The sequence below is a fragment of the Podarcis melisellensis genome (genome assembly GCF_964234715.1).
Source record: "Podarcis melisellensis genome assembly, chromosome: 10".
Classification (NCBI taxonomy): domain Eukaryota; kingdom Metazoa; phylum Chordata; class Lepidosauria; order Squamata; family Lacertidae; genus Podarcis; species Podarcis melisellensis.
This window is the reverse complement of record NC_138542.1, coordinates 2,702,698-2,717,389: the sequence shown is the minus strand read 5'-3', so window position 1 is coordinate 2,717,389 and position 14,692 is coordinate 2,702,698. Positions and strand designations below refer to the sequence as shown.

The following is a 14,692-nucleotide window of genomic DNA, read 5'->3' as shown; positions in this document are numbered from 1 at the left end:
CGGTGGGGCGGGAACCTCTCCCCCCGCCGCCGGGCATCGGAACGATGCCCCGATGCCGGGCGGTGGGGCGGGAACCTCTCCCCCCGCCGCCGGGCATCGGAACGATGCCGCGATGCCGGGCGGTGGGGCGGGAACCTCTCCCCCCGCCGCCGGGCATCGGAACGATGCCCCGATGCCGGGCGGTGGGGCGGGAACCTCTCCCCCCGCCGCCCGGCATCGGAACGATGCCCCGATGCCGGGCGGTGGGGCGGGAACCTCTCCCCCCGCCGCCCGGCATCGGAACGATGCCCCGATGCCGGGCGGTGGGGCGGGAACCTCTCCCCCCGCCGCCCGGCATCGGAACGATGCCCCGATGCCGGGCGGTGGGGCGGGAACCTCTCCCCCCGCCGCCCGGCATCGGAACGATGCCCCGATGCCGGGCGGTGGGGCGGGAACCTCTCCCCCCGCCGCCCGGCATCGGAACGATGCCCCGATGCCGGGCGGTGGGGCGGGAACCTCGCACCCTGCCGCCGGGCATCGGAACGAGGTCCTGGACCTCTTCTGAAGGCAGGCGGGGGCAAAAGTCTTTGCTCCCCCCGCCTGCCTTCCCGGGACAGCGGAGACTTCTCTGCTGCCCCGGGCGATCTTAAAATGCTGGCGGGCAGGAGCGAAGCGTTCGCTGCCGACCCCCAGCATTTTAAAATCTCATCGGGGCAGCGGAGACTTCGCTCCCGCCCGCCAGCATTTTAAAATCGCCCCGGGACAGCAGGGGCTTTTAAAATGCTGGCGGTCGGCAGCAAAGCCCTCCTGTCCCCGGAGCTTGCGGGGCGGGAGGTGGGAAGAAGGGCTTTTCTTCCCACCACCAGCCTTCAGAACAGCCTTCTGAAGGCTGGCAGTGGGAAGAAAAGCCCTTGTCCCCGTCCCCCCTAGCCTTCAGAAGAGGTCGGGGGACAGACTGTCCCCGGACCTGGTCTGAAGGCGGTTTCCCTAGGAACGCATTAATTGATTTTCAATGCATTCCTATGGGAAACCGTGCATTGCAAGACGAAAAACTCGCAAGACGAAGAGACTTGCGGAACGAATTAATTTCGTCTTGCGAGGCACCACTGTACTTTTTATATAGTCAATATAGGCACAGAGTTAATTTTTTTAACATTTTCTAATGGTGGTGTGCCTCGAGATTTTTTTCATGAAAGAAGTGTGCCTTTGCCCAAAAAAGGTTGGGAAACACTGCTCTAACATATACAGTCCTGAGAAGCTTTTGCAGAATTGTTTGAGTTACAGATAGGTAGCCGTGTTGGTCTGCCATAGTCAAAACAAAAAAAATTCCTTCCAGTAGCACCTTAAAGACCAACTAAGTTAGTTCTTGGTATGAGCTTTTGTGTGCATGCACACGAAAGCTCATACCAAGAACTAACTTAGTTGGTCTTTAAGGTGCTACTGGAAGGAATTTTTTTTGTTCAGAATTGTTTGAGGTAGCTTCTCTTTTATATTTCCCAGTGATGTGCACCTTGTGGGAAATTTTCCTATGCAAATTAAGGTAATTTGAATTAAAGATTGAGTTATCATTGGGGAAAGTTATGATGGTCTAGAAGAGTGATCTAATTTGGCAGGTTTATTTTACACAGGAAACTGAATTGTACAGAGTCCCTCCCTGGAGATGCCAGCAGTGGAACCTTGCGAAGCAGACCTTCCGCTGAGCTGCAGCCCTTCCCCTGACTTTTAGCAAAGCTGAAAACTGAGAAGTTGCTGTGTTTGCCTAATACTGTATTTGCAATGGGCACCCATTCATTGTTACTAACAAAGTTATGAAATGGATTTTTTTTCACAGAAAAATAAAGCGTGGGAAAACATTTCACCCATATCATTGGTCTTTCCCAGCAAAGGATTTGCAGGATTTTAAATCTTTTACATGGGGTGATTAGTGCATTTGTTGCTTTAGTACCTGAGACCCACTGAAGAAATATATTTCTAAGTAAGAAGACAGGTGCAACTAAGAGACTCCCCCGCCAACTAGATAAGTTCCCTCTGCCTTCCCAGCCTGTGTGAATTAAGCTTGGGGCTTCCCAGGCTGCACGGCCGTAGCTAATGGCTCCATTAACTGCTGGAGTAACTCCTGCCACGTTTCCGGGATCTGACAGGGCACCCAACTGACCAGGCTTGCCACCAGTCACATTCCGGGATAATCCTCTGGTTTTATGTTTCGGGCATGGCTGGCCTAATTGCATGTCTCTTGCCAGGATCGTAAAGTTCACCTTAGTTTCCCCCATTAATTCTACATGGAGTTGAGTGGATTTGTGAGAAAAGCCTCCTGCTATAGACAAGAAAAGGTAAACAGTAATTAACAGCAAATGTTTGTGCAGAGACTGGGCGATTTAAAAGAACTACAACAGGCTGGTGCAGCCCAGTGCCTTGCAGACTCAATGGAAACCTCTGTTGCTTGACTTGTGGCATTGCTACGGCACGGCCTAACAGTCCAGCCCATGCAGCAAAGGGTGTTTTAATGGGCGCATGATCAGTTACTCCTGCACATGGCCCCTTCTCCCTCTGGCATTTAGCTTACTCCCTATACAATTGGGAGATAGGAGTGCATGAGGTTTACAAAGTGCAAGAAGGAATTTCTGATGTTGGGAAAAGGAAAAGCATCAATGAGGCTAAAGTGACTTACACATCTTTGCATGCTCACAGTATAAATAATTGTATCTCTACCAAGAGAGAAAGAGAGAGAGAGTGAGTGCTGTGTGGGAGCTCACTTGTTGCTTCAGATTCTTTTATCAAAAATATGGAAAGAGAATGTAAATTATTTGCGTGTTCTCTACTTCTGGTTCTGTGCATTCTCTGTCTTGGTCTTTGTTGCTTTGGAATGTTCACAATTCTGTCTTATCTTTTAAACCTTGTTGCAACCCTGTAAAGTGGGTTAGGGAGAGGTTCTCGGATGTGGCAAGATCCAACCTCCTCGAGATCTCTTCTCCCTCTGTAAATCAGATGTCTTAATTTGTAGCTCAGTCTCTTGGCCAGTGGCTATAGGTCTGCATAGGGGAGAAGCATTTATGTCAGAATTTTCTTTATTTGCCGTCTTTGTCCGAATTGACAAGCCGCCTTAAGCAGAACGGAGGGAGACAGCCAATAAAGCCTTTGGCTCAATAGAAATCCTCTTGCGCAATGGGGCAGATATTTTTTTTGGGGGGGGGGTATGCATGGAAGAACTGCAGCAGGAGAGGAATCCTTGTTGCATGAGTGGAGGCCCTCTTAGGATTACATTGGATCTCACCCAGAATCTCCTAAAATGTTACAGACTTTTGCCTTGGGCTCAATGAGCGCAGGTTCTGCAAGCCCTTTAACATGGAACAAGACATATTTCTAGCTTAATAATTAAACTGGGCTGGTGGTTCTCTGATATTTACATTCCTTAAATAACCAAAAGCGAAACCACACCCTGCTGTCTTGGCTTAACTGTGGCTGTAGTTTTTCTGCTTTGGTGAGTTACTATGAATTGTGTTGTTTTATGGTGAAATGTGTGAAACTCTAAACTTCCCAGTACACATAACTGAGAGTCAGGAGTGGTGGTAGTTCTTTTAAAAACTTCTTTAGCTTGTCTCTGAGAGAGACTTGTACTGTAAAATGTTTACCTTTCAAAATGAGTCCCACATGCTTATTCCAACAAGAAAAATTTTCAAGTAATGGACAGAATTCAAGAAGCATAGAATTAAGGGAGTTGGGATATCATGGGGCAACTAAGTACAGTGGTACCTCGGGTTAAGAACTTAATTCATTCTGGAGATCCGTTCTTAACCTGAAACTGTTCTTAACCTGAAGCACCATTTTAGCTAATGGGGCCTCCTGCTGCTGCTGCGCCCCCAGAGCACAATTTCTGTTCTCATCCTGAAGCAAAGTTCTTAACCCGAGGTACTATTTCTGGGTTAGCGGAGTCCGTAACCTGAAACATCTGTAACCCGAGGTACCAGTATATTTTTTCCAAATTTCAAAGCTGCACCTCTGGGATGTTTTGGAGTAAAGTGTTTGCACTATTTGGAACTACTTTTACTCAGAGGAGGTGAGGGCTGACTTGTTGAACTCCAGAGGACTCAAAAAGATAATTGAAGACTCATGCTTCTTCAAAGGCTACAAGATGACATCTGGCTAAGTTCTACTCTGGTGTAGACCCATAGAAATATTATCTTTGGGAACTGTGTGGTAAAATAAAAGTGGAAAATAAAAGAAGCTATGTCTCTATTTCCTGGTTGTTTTTGATTGTTGGGGCCTTTAATTGTTTCTGTCTGCTGGAACTGATGCTGTTTGCTGCTCCCCCCAGGCATCTAGTCGGCCACTGTGAGAACAGGATGCCGGACTAGACGGGCCCTGGCCTGATCCCACAGGGATGTTTTTCTGAATCAGCTTATTTATTCTCTGTTCACTTAGTCTGTTCATATAGTTCCCTTTGTGCCAAAGCACACAAGGCTGCTTACACTTTATAACATTGGTTTGCAGTCTGAGGGAGCAAAAGGTACAAAAGGAACTATGCAACTTGTTTTGGGGTGTTTATAACTTGAGGTATGGTAAAAGAGCCTAGGAACCCATGATGCTGCCTTATAGCGAATCAGATTATTGGGCCATCTAGCAAAATAGTGACTCTCGCAGGAGCTCTCCAAAGTCTCGGGGGCCACTTTTCCCGCTCTTGCTGGCTGGTTTTTTAACAGGATGGGCCAGGGATTCTCCCTGCGACGGCTGTGTTTTGCTGCTCGCAATGGCATGAACTCCTCTGAATGCTTGCAATTGAAGTTGCTCCAATTCCTGCATAGGATGGAGTCCTGAATAGTAAAATGTCCTCCATTTTATTTTATTAATGGTTTTTTCATGGTGTTTTGGTCAGAAGCATTTTAGGAAAGATGTTGATTCTATTTCAAGAGAGAGCCTATGTAGGAAATGTAAAAACATTGCTTTGAGATTATATTAGTATACACGCAAGCTAAAATAAAATTATTATTTATTAAATTTGTATGCCACCCTTCATCTGAAGATCTCAGGGTGGTTCACAGCATAAAAGTACAAGATAAAAACACAAACTACATAATAAAAGCAGGAACAAAAACAAACCAATGACCCCCCCGACACATTTCAAAAGCCCAAGGCCTGGTTGAAGAGCAACGTTTTCGCTCGGCACCTAAAAATATATATAATGGAGGCACCAGGCGAACCTCCCTAGTTCTGTCTCTACTTTCGCTTTTGAGGAGAGCGGACGTGTTTTACGATGCTGTTAGACAATGGATAGTTCTGCTGTCAAATCAAATCAAAACTTTATTAGCAAAGCCAACAGGCCACAGCTATACAAGAGTTAAAAGTGAAAATAGGGATAAAAGGAAGAAAAGAACAAGCAAAAGGAGGTCCGTCAGATGAACAAGTCTGTCACTCAGATGGTGGCCCTCAATTTCGCAGCTCTCTCGATGTACCTCACGACCTTCTCTGTTATCTGACTATCCGTATCAGATAATAGAAAATACAGTGTAATGTCTTGTGAACGGCCGGGGTTGGAGAGAATGAGTGGAGTAATAATCTCATTCCTTAGGTCTTTGTAAAGGGGGCAAGATAGAAGGACGTGGGACACTGTTTCCGTGTTACCATCTCCACATGGGCAGAGTCGTTTTTCGAATGGAGTCTTTTGGTAACGACCTTCGAGTACAGCAGAGGGAAGAACATCCCATCTAGCCAATGTAAAGGCACGTCTGTATTTTGGGATGGTTAGTTTAAACAGATATGAAGCTGGAGAGTCAAAATGAGAAGGGGGAAAGTAGGTATACCATGGGCACAGTTTCTTTAAGATAATCAGGTTGTTTTGTCGTTCAATGTCTTTCAGGCGCTGGCCTATTAGATTCTTTGCTTTAATGAGGCCCATTGATAGTAGGGACTGTGAATGCAGACCGCATGTAAGGAGTTTTTGATGCACAGTTTTGAACCACTTGCTTTTGTGAGGGTCTTGCATTACTAGAGGCAGTAGACCAGGTGGATTCAGATTAAGACGAAGCCAATAGTTGAATGTTCTCTGCCAGGTCCGAGTTTCCACAGATGGAAGGCAGGCCTCGAGTCGTAATGCTGCGTTTGGAACACAGGAGGGGACGCCGAATATCTGCCTTAGAAATTTAGACTGAACAGTTTCAAGACTGGAGCAGTGGTTCCCCGTCCAGATTTGTGCCCCGTACAGTAACTGCGCCAGAGGTTCTGCTGTAAATAAAGCTGCTTTTAGTTGCTAGAATCCTGTCTGGACTTTGTTTAAGCACACTGAAGAAAGCACTGAAGCTTGCAGCTTTCTCTGACCGCTGCTGGACTCTGCTTTTGCTCAGAGCATTGGAGTGCGGACTTTGGAGAATGCCGAGGCCTGGCAGCAGAGCTGCGCAGAGGGAGCACACCGGGCGCCAGGCTTATCTGAGCAATAAATCACCTCAGAGAGAGATCCTTCCACAAATGGGGAGCCACTATAGAAAAGGCCAGTTCTCATGTTGCCACCTTCTGGACCTCACCTGGAGGAGGCACACAAAGAAGGGCCTCAGATGAGCATCACAGGGGCCAGGTTGGTTCATATGGAGATAATAATGGCATAAGGGCCCTTTGTTCTCTGGGTTTGCAGAGTTGTACCTCGGGGTTGGCCAGGTTGGCCCCCACCAGGGGCACAGGCTGGGTGTGTGAGCAAAAATTGCAAAGAAAGAAAGAGCTGGCAGTTGCCACGGGCCCAAGGGATGGGGTGGCGGCGGCTGATACAGCTCCTTGCCAAGGGTACAAGGTGGCCAAGGGACGCCTCTTAAAGTTTGCAAGGGATAGAGGTGCACATACAGCAGCCACGTACTTCGTTCAGTGATAGACAGCCTCTGCTCTGTCATCTCCCCTCTCTGCTCCCAAATGAGCCAAATGGCTTGAGGTCTCCTACTTGCCTCAGGTCTCCTACTTGCCTGCAGGCCTCTGAAAGCAATACAGGGTTTTGGAAGAAGCTTATAGGAAACATAAACAGTTCCTGTGGTGGTAGACCCACCAAGTGCCCAGGGCTCAGGATTGCTGCAAAGTCCATAGCATTTTCTGAGGGGAAGCGGCTTCCCCCCCAGGCTCCGTGGTCTTGAGGAAGATTTCCAAGGGAAAGTACCCAGCATAATCCTCTGCCATTTGTTCCCTATTGAATAAATTAATCCTTTTAAAAGCTCAACTAGTTAATAGGCCGGGTGGCAGCCCTACCCATATGAGAGGATATTTGATTCACGTTTTCTTGTTGCTAAATAAAATGGATTGAGCAAAGGATGTTTTCTGTGCCTTACAGATAACCCAAGTGAGGATTCTGAATCCAGAGAGCCTTCTCTCATTCCCAGAAATATAATGGCTGAACCAGATTACATAGATGAAGACAATCCTGAGTTAATTAGACCCCAGAAACTAATTAATCCTGTGAAATCATCCCGGAATCATCAAGATCTTCATAGAGAGCTCCGCATGAATCAGAAAAGGTAAGAAATAATGTGGTAAATTCTGCAGCTAACAGAACTTTAATTTCCAGTCACGAACGAACAGGCACCTTAATCCTGGAAATTAGCAACTGTCCTTGTGCCCTTTCAGCTAATTCTTAATTTGAACTACAACTGCCATTGAGGGCACAGTATATTTAGGCTTCTTCCTTCAATACAGACCCATGCATGTTTGTGGCTGCACAAAGGAGTTGTATTGGGGAGGGGAGCATGAGCCTGAGTGAGGCCCGCTCTCGATCTCCCCACGGCTCATCTTTGGGGTGAACTATTGGTTTGGCAGGCATGTTAGTTGAGTATGTGTGTGTACCCTACTATTTCATAGAAAAATACCAAAGCGGCTTACAATAAGACATAAAACCACGCAATAAACTGTACAAAACTTGGGTGCAGCTATGTCATTTAACATACAGTTATGTGCACTCCACTTCCCTAAGCCGTGAGAAGTGCCAGGTGGCACGACATACCCAAATTTGGGTTCCTTTGTAAGGAGGAAACATAAGCCACTTGGCATAAGCACAGGTTGCATGCAGCACCACGGCTACAACTCCACGGCATCATGGAGATCCTGTTGCCACCCGTGAGGCAGTTCCATCTCTCTCACTTCCTCACCTTGACTCTGGATCTCTTGGTCCCCTTTGCTTGGGGGAGTTCCCTATCTGAACATTTCAAAGTGGCCCAGTATGACGGAGCAGCTCCTTGGCACTTCAGCTCCCTCGGACAGACATGGGCGGAGGATCCTGGGCAATTGCCACTCCTCTTGTCTAAGCCAAAGATGGCCTTAAGGCAAACCTATGGCTTTTGTCCTCTTCACTGATAGCAAAGTTCGGAACAGTGCACATTTTGCTGCATCTTTGAACGTGCCCTGGAATACGGGTCCAGTATGCCTGCAACTTACACAGGGGTCACGTTCCATGGATCGCACCTAAAGCCAAAATCGCACACAGTCAGAACCCATTCAGTTCCATGGTGGGTGGGTTTACCAAAGTCATTTCCCCCAGAACCTCACCCCCTTTTAATTTTTGAAAACTTTTTGCCACACACATAAAGCTGAATTTGCACAAGCTAAGTGTGCGAGTCGTGGGCTTTCTGAATATCTCATACAGTCAGGGAGTCATTCTTTGGAAAAATAGGAGAGACTTCTTCGGCATTAATCATACTGTATTTATAGCATCAATCTAAAAAGAACTATGAGAGTATTTTCAAGGGAAGAAGATTGGTCTAATGTGCAGTAGGAGCAGTAACTCTCAACCCCCCTTAATCAAAGAAGCATATTGCAGAGAAGATGAAATGAGACAAATCCATGAAGTTCTATGTTGTCTGATCCTTCCTTTTATGTCTTTATAATTTAGTTTCATGGGGCGTACAGTGACCTTACCTCCAAGTTAAGCTTCTTTAATAAAGTTTACTTCTGTAGCATCCATACTTGTCAGGCTGTTGACCGTTTATGAAACTGATATTCTTCTAAACATCATCTCAGTTGTCGCATGGTGAGAAAATCAATGGCAAGACCTTTGAAATTCTGTTCAGTCTGCAGAAAGTGTATGCTTATTATAGAGAGCCTCAACATTTTGCTTGTGGAATTTGATAGGACTGGGTTTGGTAGGACTATTTAAAACAGGAAACAAAAAGAGTGTTTTTCTTTTTGAACAGTTGTTGTTATTTAGTCATGTCCGACTCTCCGTGACCCCTTGGACCAGAGCACGTCAGTCACTCCTGTCTTCCACTGCCTCCCTCAGTTTGGTCAAACTCATGTTGGTAGCTTCGAGAACACTGTCCAACCATCTCGTCCTCTGTCCCCTCTCCTTGTGCTCTCCATCTTTCCAAACATCAGGGTCTTTTCCAGGGAGTCTTCTCTGCTCATGAGGTGGCCAAAGCTTCAGGATCTGTCCTTCCAGTGAGCACTCAGGGCTGATTTCCTTCAGAATGATCTTCTTGCAGTCCAGGGGACTCTCAAGAGTCTCCTCCAGCACCAGAATTCAAAAGCATCCATTCTTTGGCGATCAGCCTTCTTTATGGTCCAGCTCTCACTTCCATACATCACTACTGGGAAAACCATAGCTTTAACCATACGGACCTTTGTTGGCAAGGTGATGTCTCTGCTTTTTAAGATGCTGTCTAGGTTTGTCATTGCTTTTCTCCCAAGAAGCAGGAATCTTTTAATTTCGTGACTGCTGTCACCATCTGCAGTGATCATGGAACACAAGAAAGTAAAATCTCTCACTGACTCCGTTTCCCTCCCTTCTATTTGCCAGGAGATGGGACCAGTGGCCATGATCTTCCTTTTTTTGATGTTGAGCTTCAGACCATATTTTGCACTCTCCTCTTTCACCTTCATTAAAAGGTTCTTTAATTCCTCCTCACTTTCTGCCATCAAGGTTGTCTCATCTGCATATCCGAGGTGGTTGATATTTCTTCCGGCAATCTTAATTCCACTTTGGGATTTATCCAGTCCAGCCTTTCACATGATGAATTCTGCATATATGTTACATAAGCAGGGAGACAATATACAGCCTTGTCGTACTCCTTTCCCAATTTTGAACCAATCAGTTATTCCATATCCAGTTCTAACTAGCTCCTTGTCCCATAGAGATTTCTCAGGAGACAGATGAGGTGATCAGGCACTCCCATTTCTTTAAGAACTTGCCATAGTTTGCTGTGGTCGACACAGTCAAATGTGAATTTTGAACAATGTGTTTTGAAGAGTTAGCCAAAGGCAAACTGTTGCTTGCTGGGAGAGGACACTGACTGTATTTTTCAACATTCTGGATCAAATCTGATTTAGTCTTGTAATCTTACATTTGTATCCTGCAGTTCAGAATGAAGATGGCAATCTTCTGGTGTCCATCTGCCTGTTCTAAAATGTCAAGTTAAAGGAAATCTTTCCCTGATCTGAACCGCCCCCCACCATGAGGGCCCCCCAAATGGCAAGGCGGCCCTCTCTCCCCAGCTCCTTACCTGGGAGAACGACAGGTGAGCATTCAAGGAGACCTGGACACCTCACACTGACTGAGCCCTCAGCAGCTGTTACTGGTTGAGTGGGCTGCAAACTGGGATGGCTTTCTTTTTTCTTTTTTTTAAAATAAATTTTTATTAATTTTCCACCAGTTATACATTTAAACCCGAATACAACAAATTATATCTGTTTTGGACTTCCTTCAGCGTCTTTGCAAGTCATCCATTTTTCTATCTTTAATACGCATTCCCTTTTTTTATATTGTCATTGTTACTCCTTAGTCCCCTTATTTTCCATAAACAATACTTATTTGGCTTTTTACAGTGCCTCTTGAAAACCCACTAACGTTGTGTTCATATCACAGATATTCTTCAGATAATCTACCAATTTTCCCCAGTCCTCGATGAACTTTTGGTCTTTGGTGTATCTAATTTTCCCGGTTAGTTTATCCAATTCCGCATAGTCTATTAGTTTTAATCTCCATTCTTCTATCGTCGGTATCTCCTCTTGTTTCCATTTCTGGGCCAACAGGATTCTGGCTGCCGTTACTGCATATTGGAAAAGTTTGAAGTCTTTCCTTCTTATGTCCGTTCCTATCATCCCTAAAAGAAAAGCTTCTGGTTTTTTCACAAAAGTATATCTTAACATTTTTTTCATCTCGTTATAAATCATTTCCCAGAAACTTTTAACTTTTTTACACTCCCACCACTGATGAAAGAACGTCCCTTCTGCAAACTGGGATGGCTTTCTAACTCTCCAGTGGAAGTTTAGGTCTGCAAAGTGGACCTGGTCACACAAACCCTAAAGGAAATCTGGGGAAAGACAGCCAAAGTAGTTTTGGAAGCCACATCTCGGCTGAGAAGCGCTTGGTTCTTGGAGCTGATCCCTCTTTCAACATTCCTTCCTTATTGCTTCTTCTGCGCCAGGGCCTTCTTCCGCAGGGCCTGCTGTCTCGCCTGTCTCCACAGTGGATCTAGCTTGTCACCTGGGGTTGAAGTGGTGGTCCTGTTGTTGCTGTGCTTGTTACATTTATATTCCGCCTTTCCTCCAAAGAGCTCAAGGTGGTGTACATAGTCCCCCTCTCCTTTTTATCTTCACAACAACTCTGTGAGGTAGGTTAGGTTGAGAGGCTGTGACTGGCTGAAGGTCACCCAGTGAGCTCCACAGTCAAATGGGAACCAGCACCCTGGCCTCCCGGGTCTTAGTTCTGGGCTGCAGTGATGCACTTGCTTTGAACACGCACAAAGCAGTCATTGCCTGTATCAGATGCCACCTGGCCCCCACATTTTCATGGACTTCAACTTCTGTTACAAAGGAGGGAACTGGCTCCTTCTGCCTCTGGGAGGGCCCATCAAAGCCTGACACCTTTCCTGGAAAATAGGGTCCAAGGTGTCCCTAGTGAACCCCTCTCCACAGTTGTTTAAGCGCAGGTTCACAGGGCAAGGGGGAGACTGCAGCAAGGAGGAGGGATACGAAGTGTTCCCTTTCTGCCCTAATTTTGCATCCAGTATGTTGCCGGCCTTGAATTCAGATCTACCCAGCCACTAGTAGTTCTTCCTAAAGAGTGATCAAGTTGACACAGAAGTGGAAGACAGCAATCATGGATTTCCTATTATAAAGCAGCACTGAGTTTTCAGTGGGGCACATTTCTGTTGTTCTAAAGGTAAAGGGACCCCTGACCATTAGGTCCAGTTGTGGCCGACTCTGGGGTTGCGGCACTCATCTCGCTTTATTGGCCGAAGGAGCCGGCGTACAGCTTCTGGGTCATGTGGCCAGCATGACTAAGCTGCTTCTGGCGAACCAGAGCAGCACACGGAAACGCTGTTCTAAAGTACTTGATCATAAAAAGACAACTTATTTCCCCCCTTTGTTTGTGATGTGAATGTTAATAGCATGTTTCTTTATAATTTATAATAAAGCAAGGAAGGGGATAAAAGTCTGAGCGATGACTGTGATAGCCAGAACAAGTAGATTTTTGCCTATTAATCTTCATGGCCAGTGTGACATTTTATCTGTCTGTCTGTACCACACAATTTGTCAAGTTGGGCAAATCTTTTTATCTCCTTTGGCTAAAACTCTCTTGCCTTATTTTAACACACAAAAGTATTATTCAAAGGAGTCTGAAAAGTACACTCTTTTCAGTGCCAATATAGTAAGAGAAAGTTGGCAGTGAGTTATGCCCTACTTTAATTAACGGGATTAAGCATCAAAGCCCAACTGCCACCTTGGAAATTTTTTATTAAAGACCTAGGAAACTATTTTAAATTCAGTTTTCATTCAGTTTCAAAGCAGATTCAGGTGGAACTGAACTGCATCCACATAATAGCATAAAGTCCTTTAAGTAATCCGGAGACTTTTGTTTTCCCATACAAAGACATCCAATTACACAGTAAATCTCTCTTCAGTGCTTCCATTTTTCTTATTAACAGCAGAGTATATAATTCTAGATTGCCCCTAGTTTTCATTGAAATAGCAGTTTGTGGAGAAGCACATTGCAGACTTCTGGTACTAGGCTTCCTTTTTTTAATTCTTGATTTTTATTTTAAAGGGAAAATGGGCTGCTCTATGGAGTGTTTTTTATAATAATTTTTTATTAGTTTTTAACAACGTATAAACAAAATGGTTGATGGATAACAGTCATCAGGATGTTCATTTGAGTATTTTAGGAAGAAGTACCAAGCTTAAAAAAATGTCCCCATCAGATATATTATTCAAGGCATGTACCCTCTTCGTTTGTTTTTTGGATAGAGCAGTTGTCCAAACATTCTGTCACCATCGTGTGATATTCAGATGTTCAAGTCCTTTCCAAGTCTGTGCTGTAACTAATTGCCAGAAGAAAAGTCTGGAATCATTGAATCATAGAATTTTAGCGTTGGAAGGAACCCTAGGGGTCATCTAGTCCAACCCTCTGCGATGCAGGAATCTCAAATAGATCAAACATGACAGATGGCCCTCCAACCTCTGCTTCAAAACCTCCAAGGAGGGAGAGTCCACCATGGGCCAAGGGAGTCCGTTCCACACTTCTGACAGCTCAAATTGTCAGAAATAATTCCTTAATGTAATAAAGCAAGGTGATCTTCCTTAAAAATAGTTAACGAACCCAAACTTGGATTGCACAGTACTTTCTGATTTGCAGTATTACTTATTTCCACGAATACGATGCCTTCCCAGAATGGCTGTACTAGTTCACTCGTCTCTGAAGCTGCCCTTGAGCACCACCTAGTGACAAGCACCCCGGGTGGAACATGCATCTCCCTCTCTACAAACCGACTTCGAAGCTCTGGGAGTTGGCTGCTCTTGCAGAGATGCCACTTGGCTCAGGAAGGCTGCTCTTTGGCTTCCGGGACTCAGGGAGGTCACACGTTAGGGATTGCGCTACCAGAACCACTCATAAGGCCGGCTTTTCAGAACAGGATTACATAGCATCGGTTTCCCAAAATATCATAGAAGATCAGAAGTTAGTCAAATCACCTAGCTTCTATCATAGTAGAAAATAAAATATAATACTGTGGCAAGTTTGGCCTTGGAGATCAAAACGAAGCAGGGCAAAGGCTAATAGAGTTCTGTCAAGAGAACAAGCTGGTCATCACAAACACGCTTTTCCAACAACACAAGAGAAGTGAGAGCTGGACCATAAAGAAGGCTGATCGCCAAAGAATTGATGCTTTTGAATTCTGGTGCTGGAGGAGACTCTTGAGAGTCCCATGGACTGCAAGAAGATCAAACCTCTCCATACTGAAGGAAATCAACCCTGAGTGCTCACTGGAAGGACAGATTGTGAAGCTGAGGCTCCAGTACTTTGGCCACCTCATGAGAAGAGAAGACTCCCTGGAGAAGACCCTGATGCTGGGAAAGAAGGGGGCGACAGAGGACGAGATGGTTGGATAGTGTTTTCGAGGTTACCAGCATGAGTTTGACCAAACTGCGGGAGGCAGTGGAAGACAGAAGTGCCTGGCGTTCTCTGGTCCATGGGGTCATGAAGAGTCGGACACGACTAAATGACTAAACAACAACACTGTGTTGTTGTTTAGTCATGTCCGACTCTTTGTGACCCCCTGGGCCAGAGCACGCCCGGCACTCCTGTATTTCACTGCCTCCCGCAATTTGGTCAGACTCATGTTTGTAGCTTCGAGAACACTGTCCAGCCATCTCGTTCTCTGTCCCCTTCTCCATGTGCCCTCCATCTTTCCCAACTTCAGGGTCTTTTCCAGGGAGTCTTCTCTTCTCATGAGGTGGCCAAAGTCTTGGAGCCTCAGCTTCA

At 45.7% G+C, this 14,692-nt stretch overlaps 1 protein-coding gene across 2 annotated transcripts in view; it reads left to right on the top strand.

Moving 5' to 3' along the window:
* Positions 1-14,692, top strand: part of FAM107B (family with sequence similarity 107 member B) — a 101,751-nt gene that overhangs the window by 77,186 nt on the left and 9,873 nt on the right. For both annotated transcript variants that reach the window (XM_081927896.1, XM_081927897.1), the window contains one exon: positions 7,277-7,460. In XM_081927896.1, the coding sequence (XP_081784022.1) occupies positions 7,277-7,460 (184 nt within the window). The remainder of the gene's footprint in view (positions 1-7,276; positions 7,461-14,692) is intronic.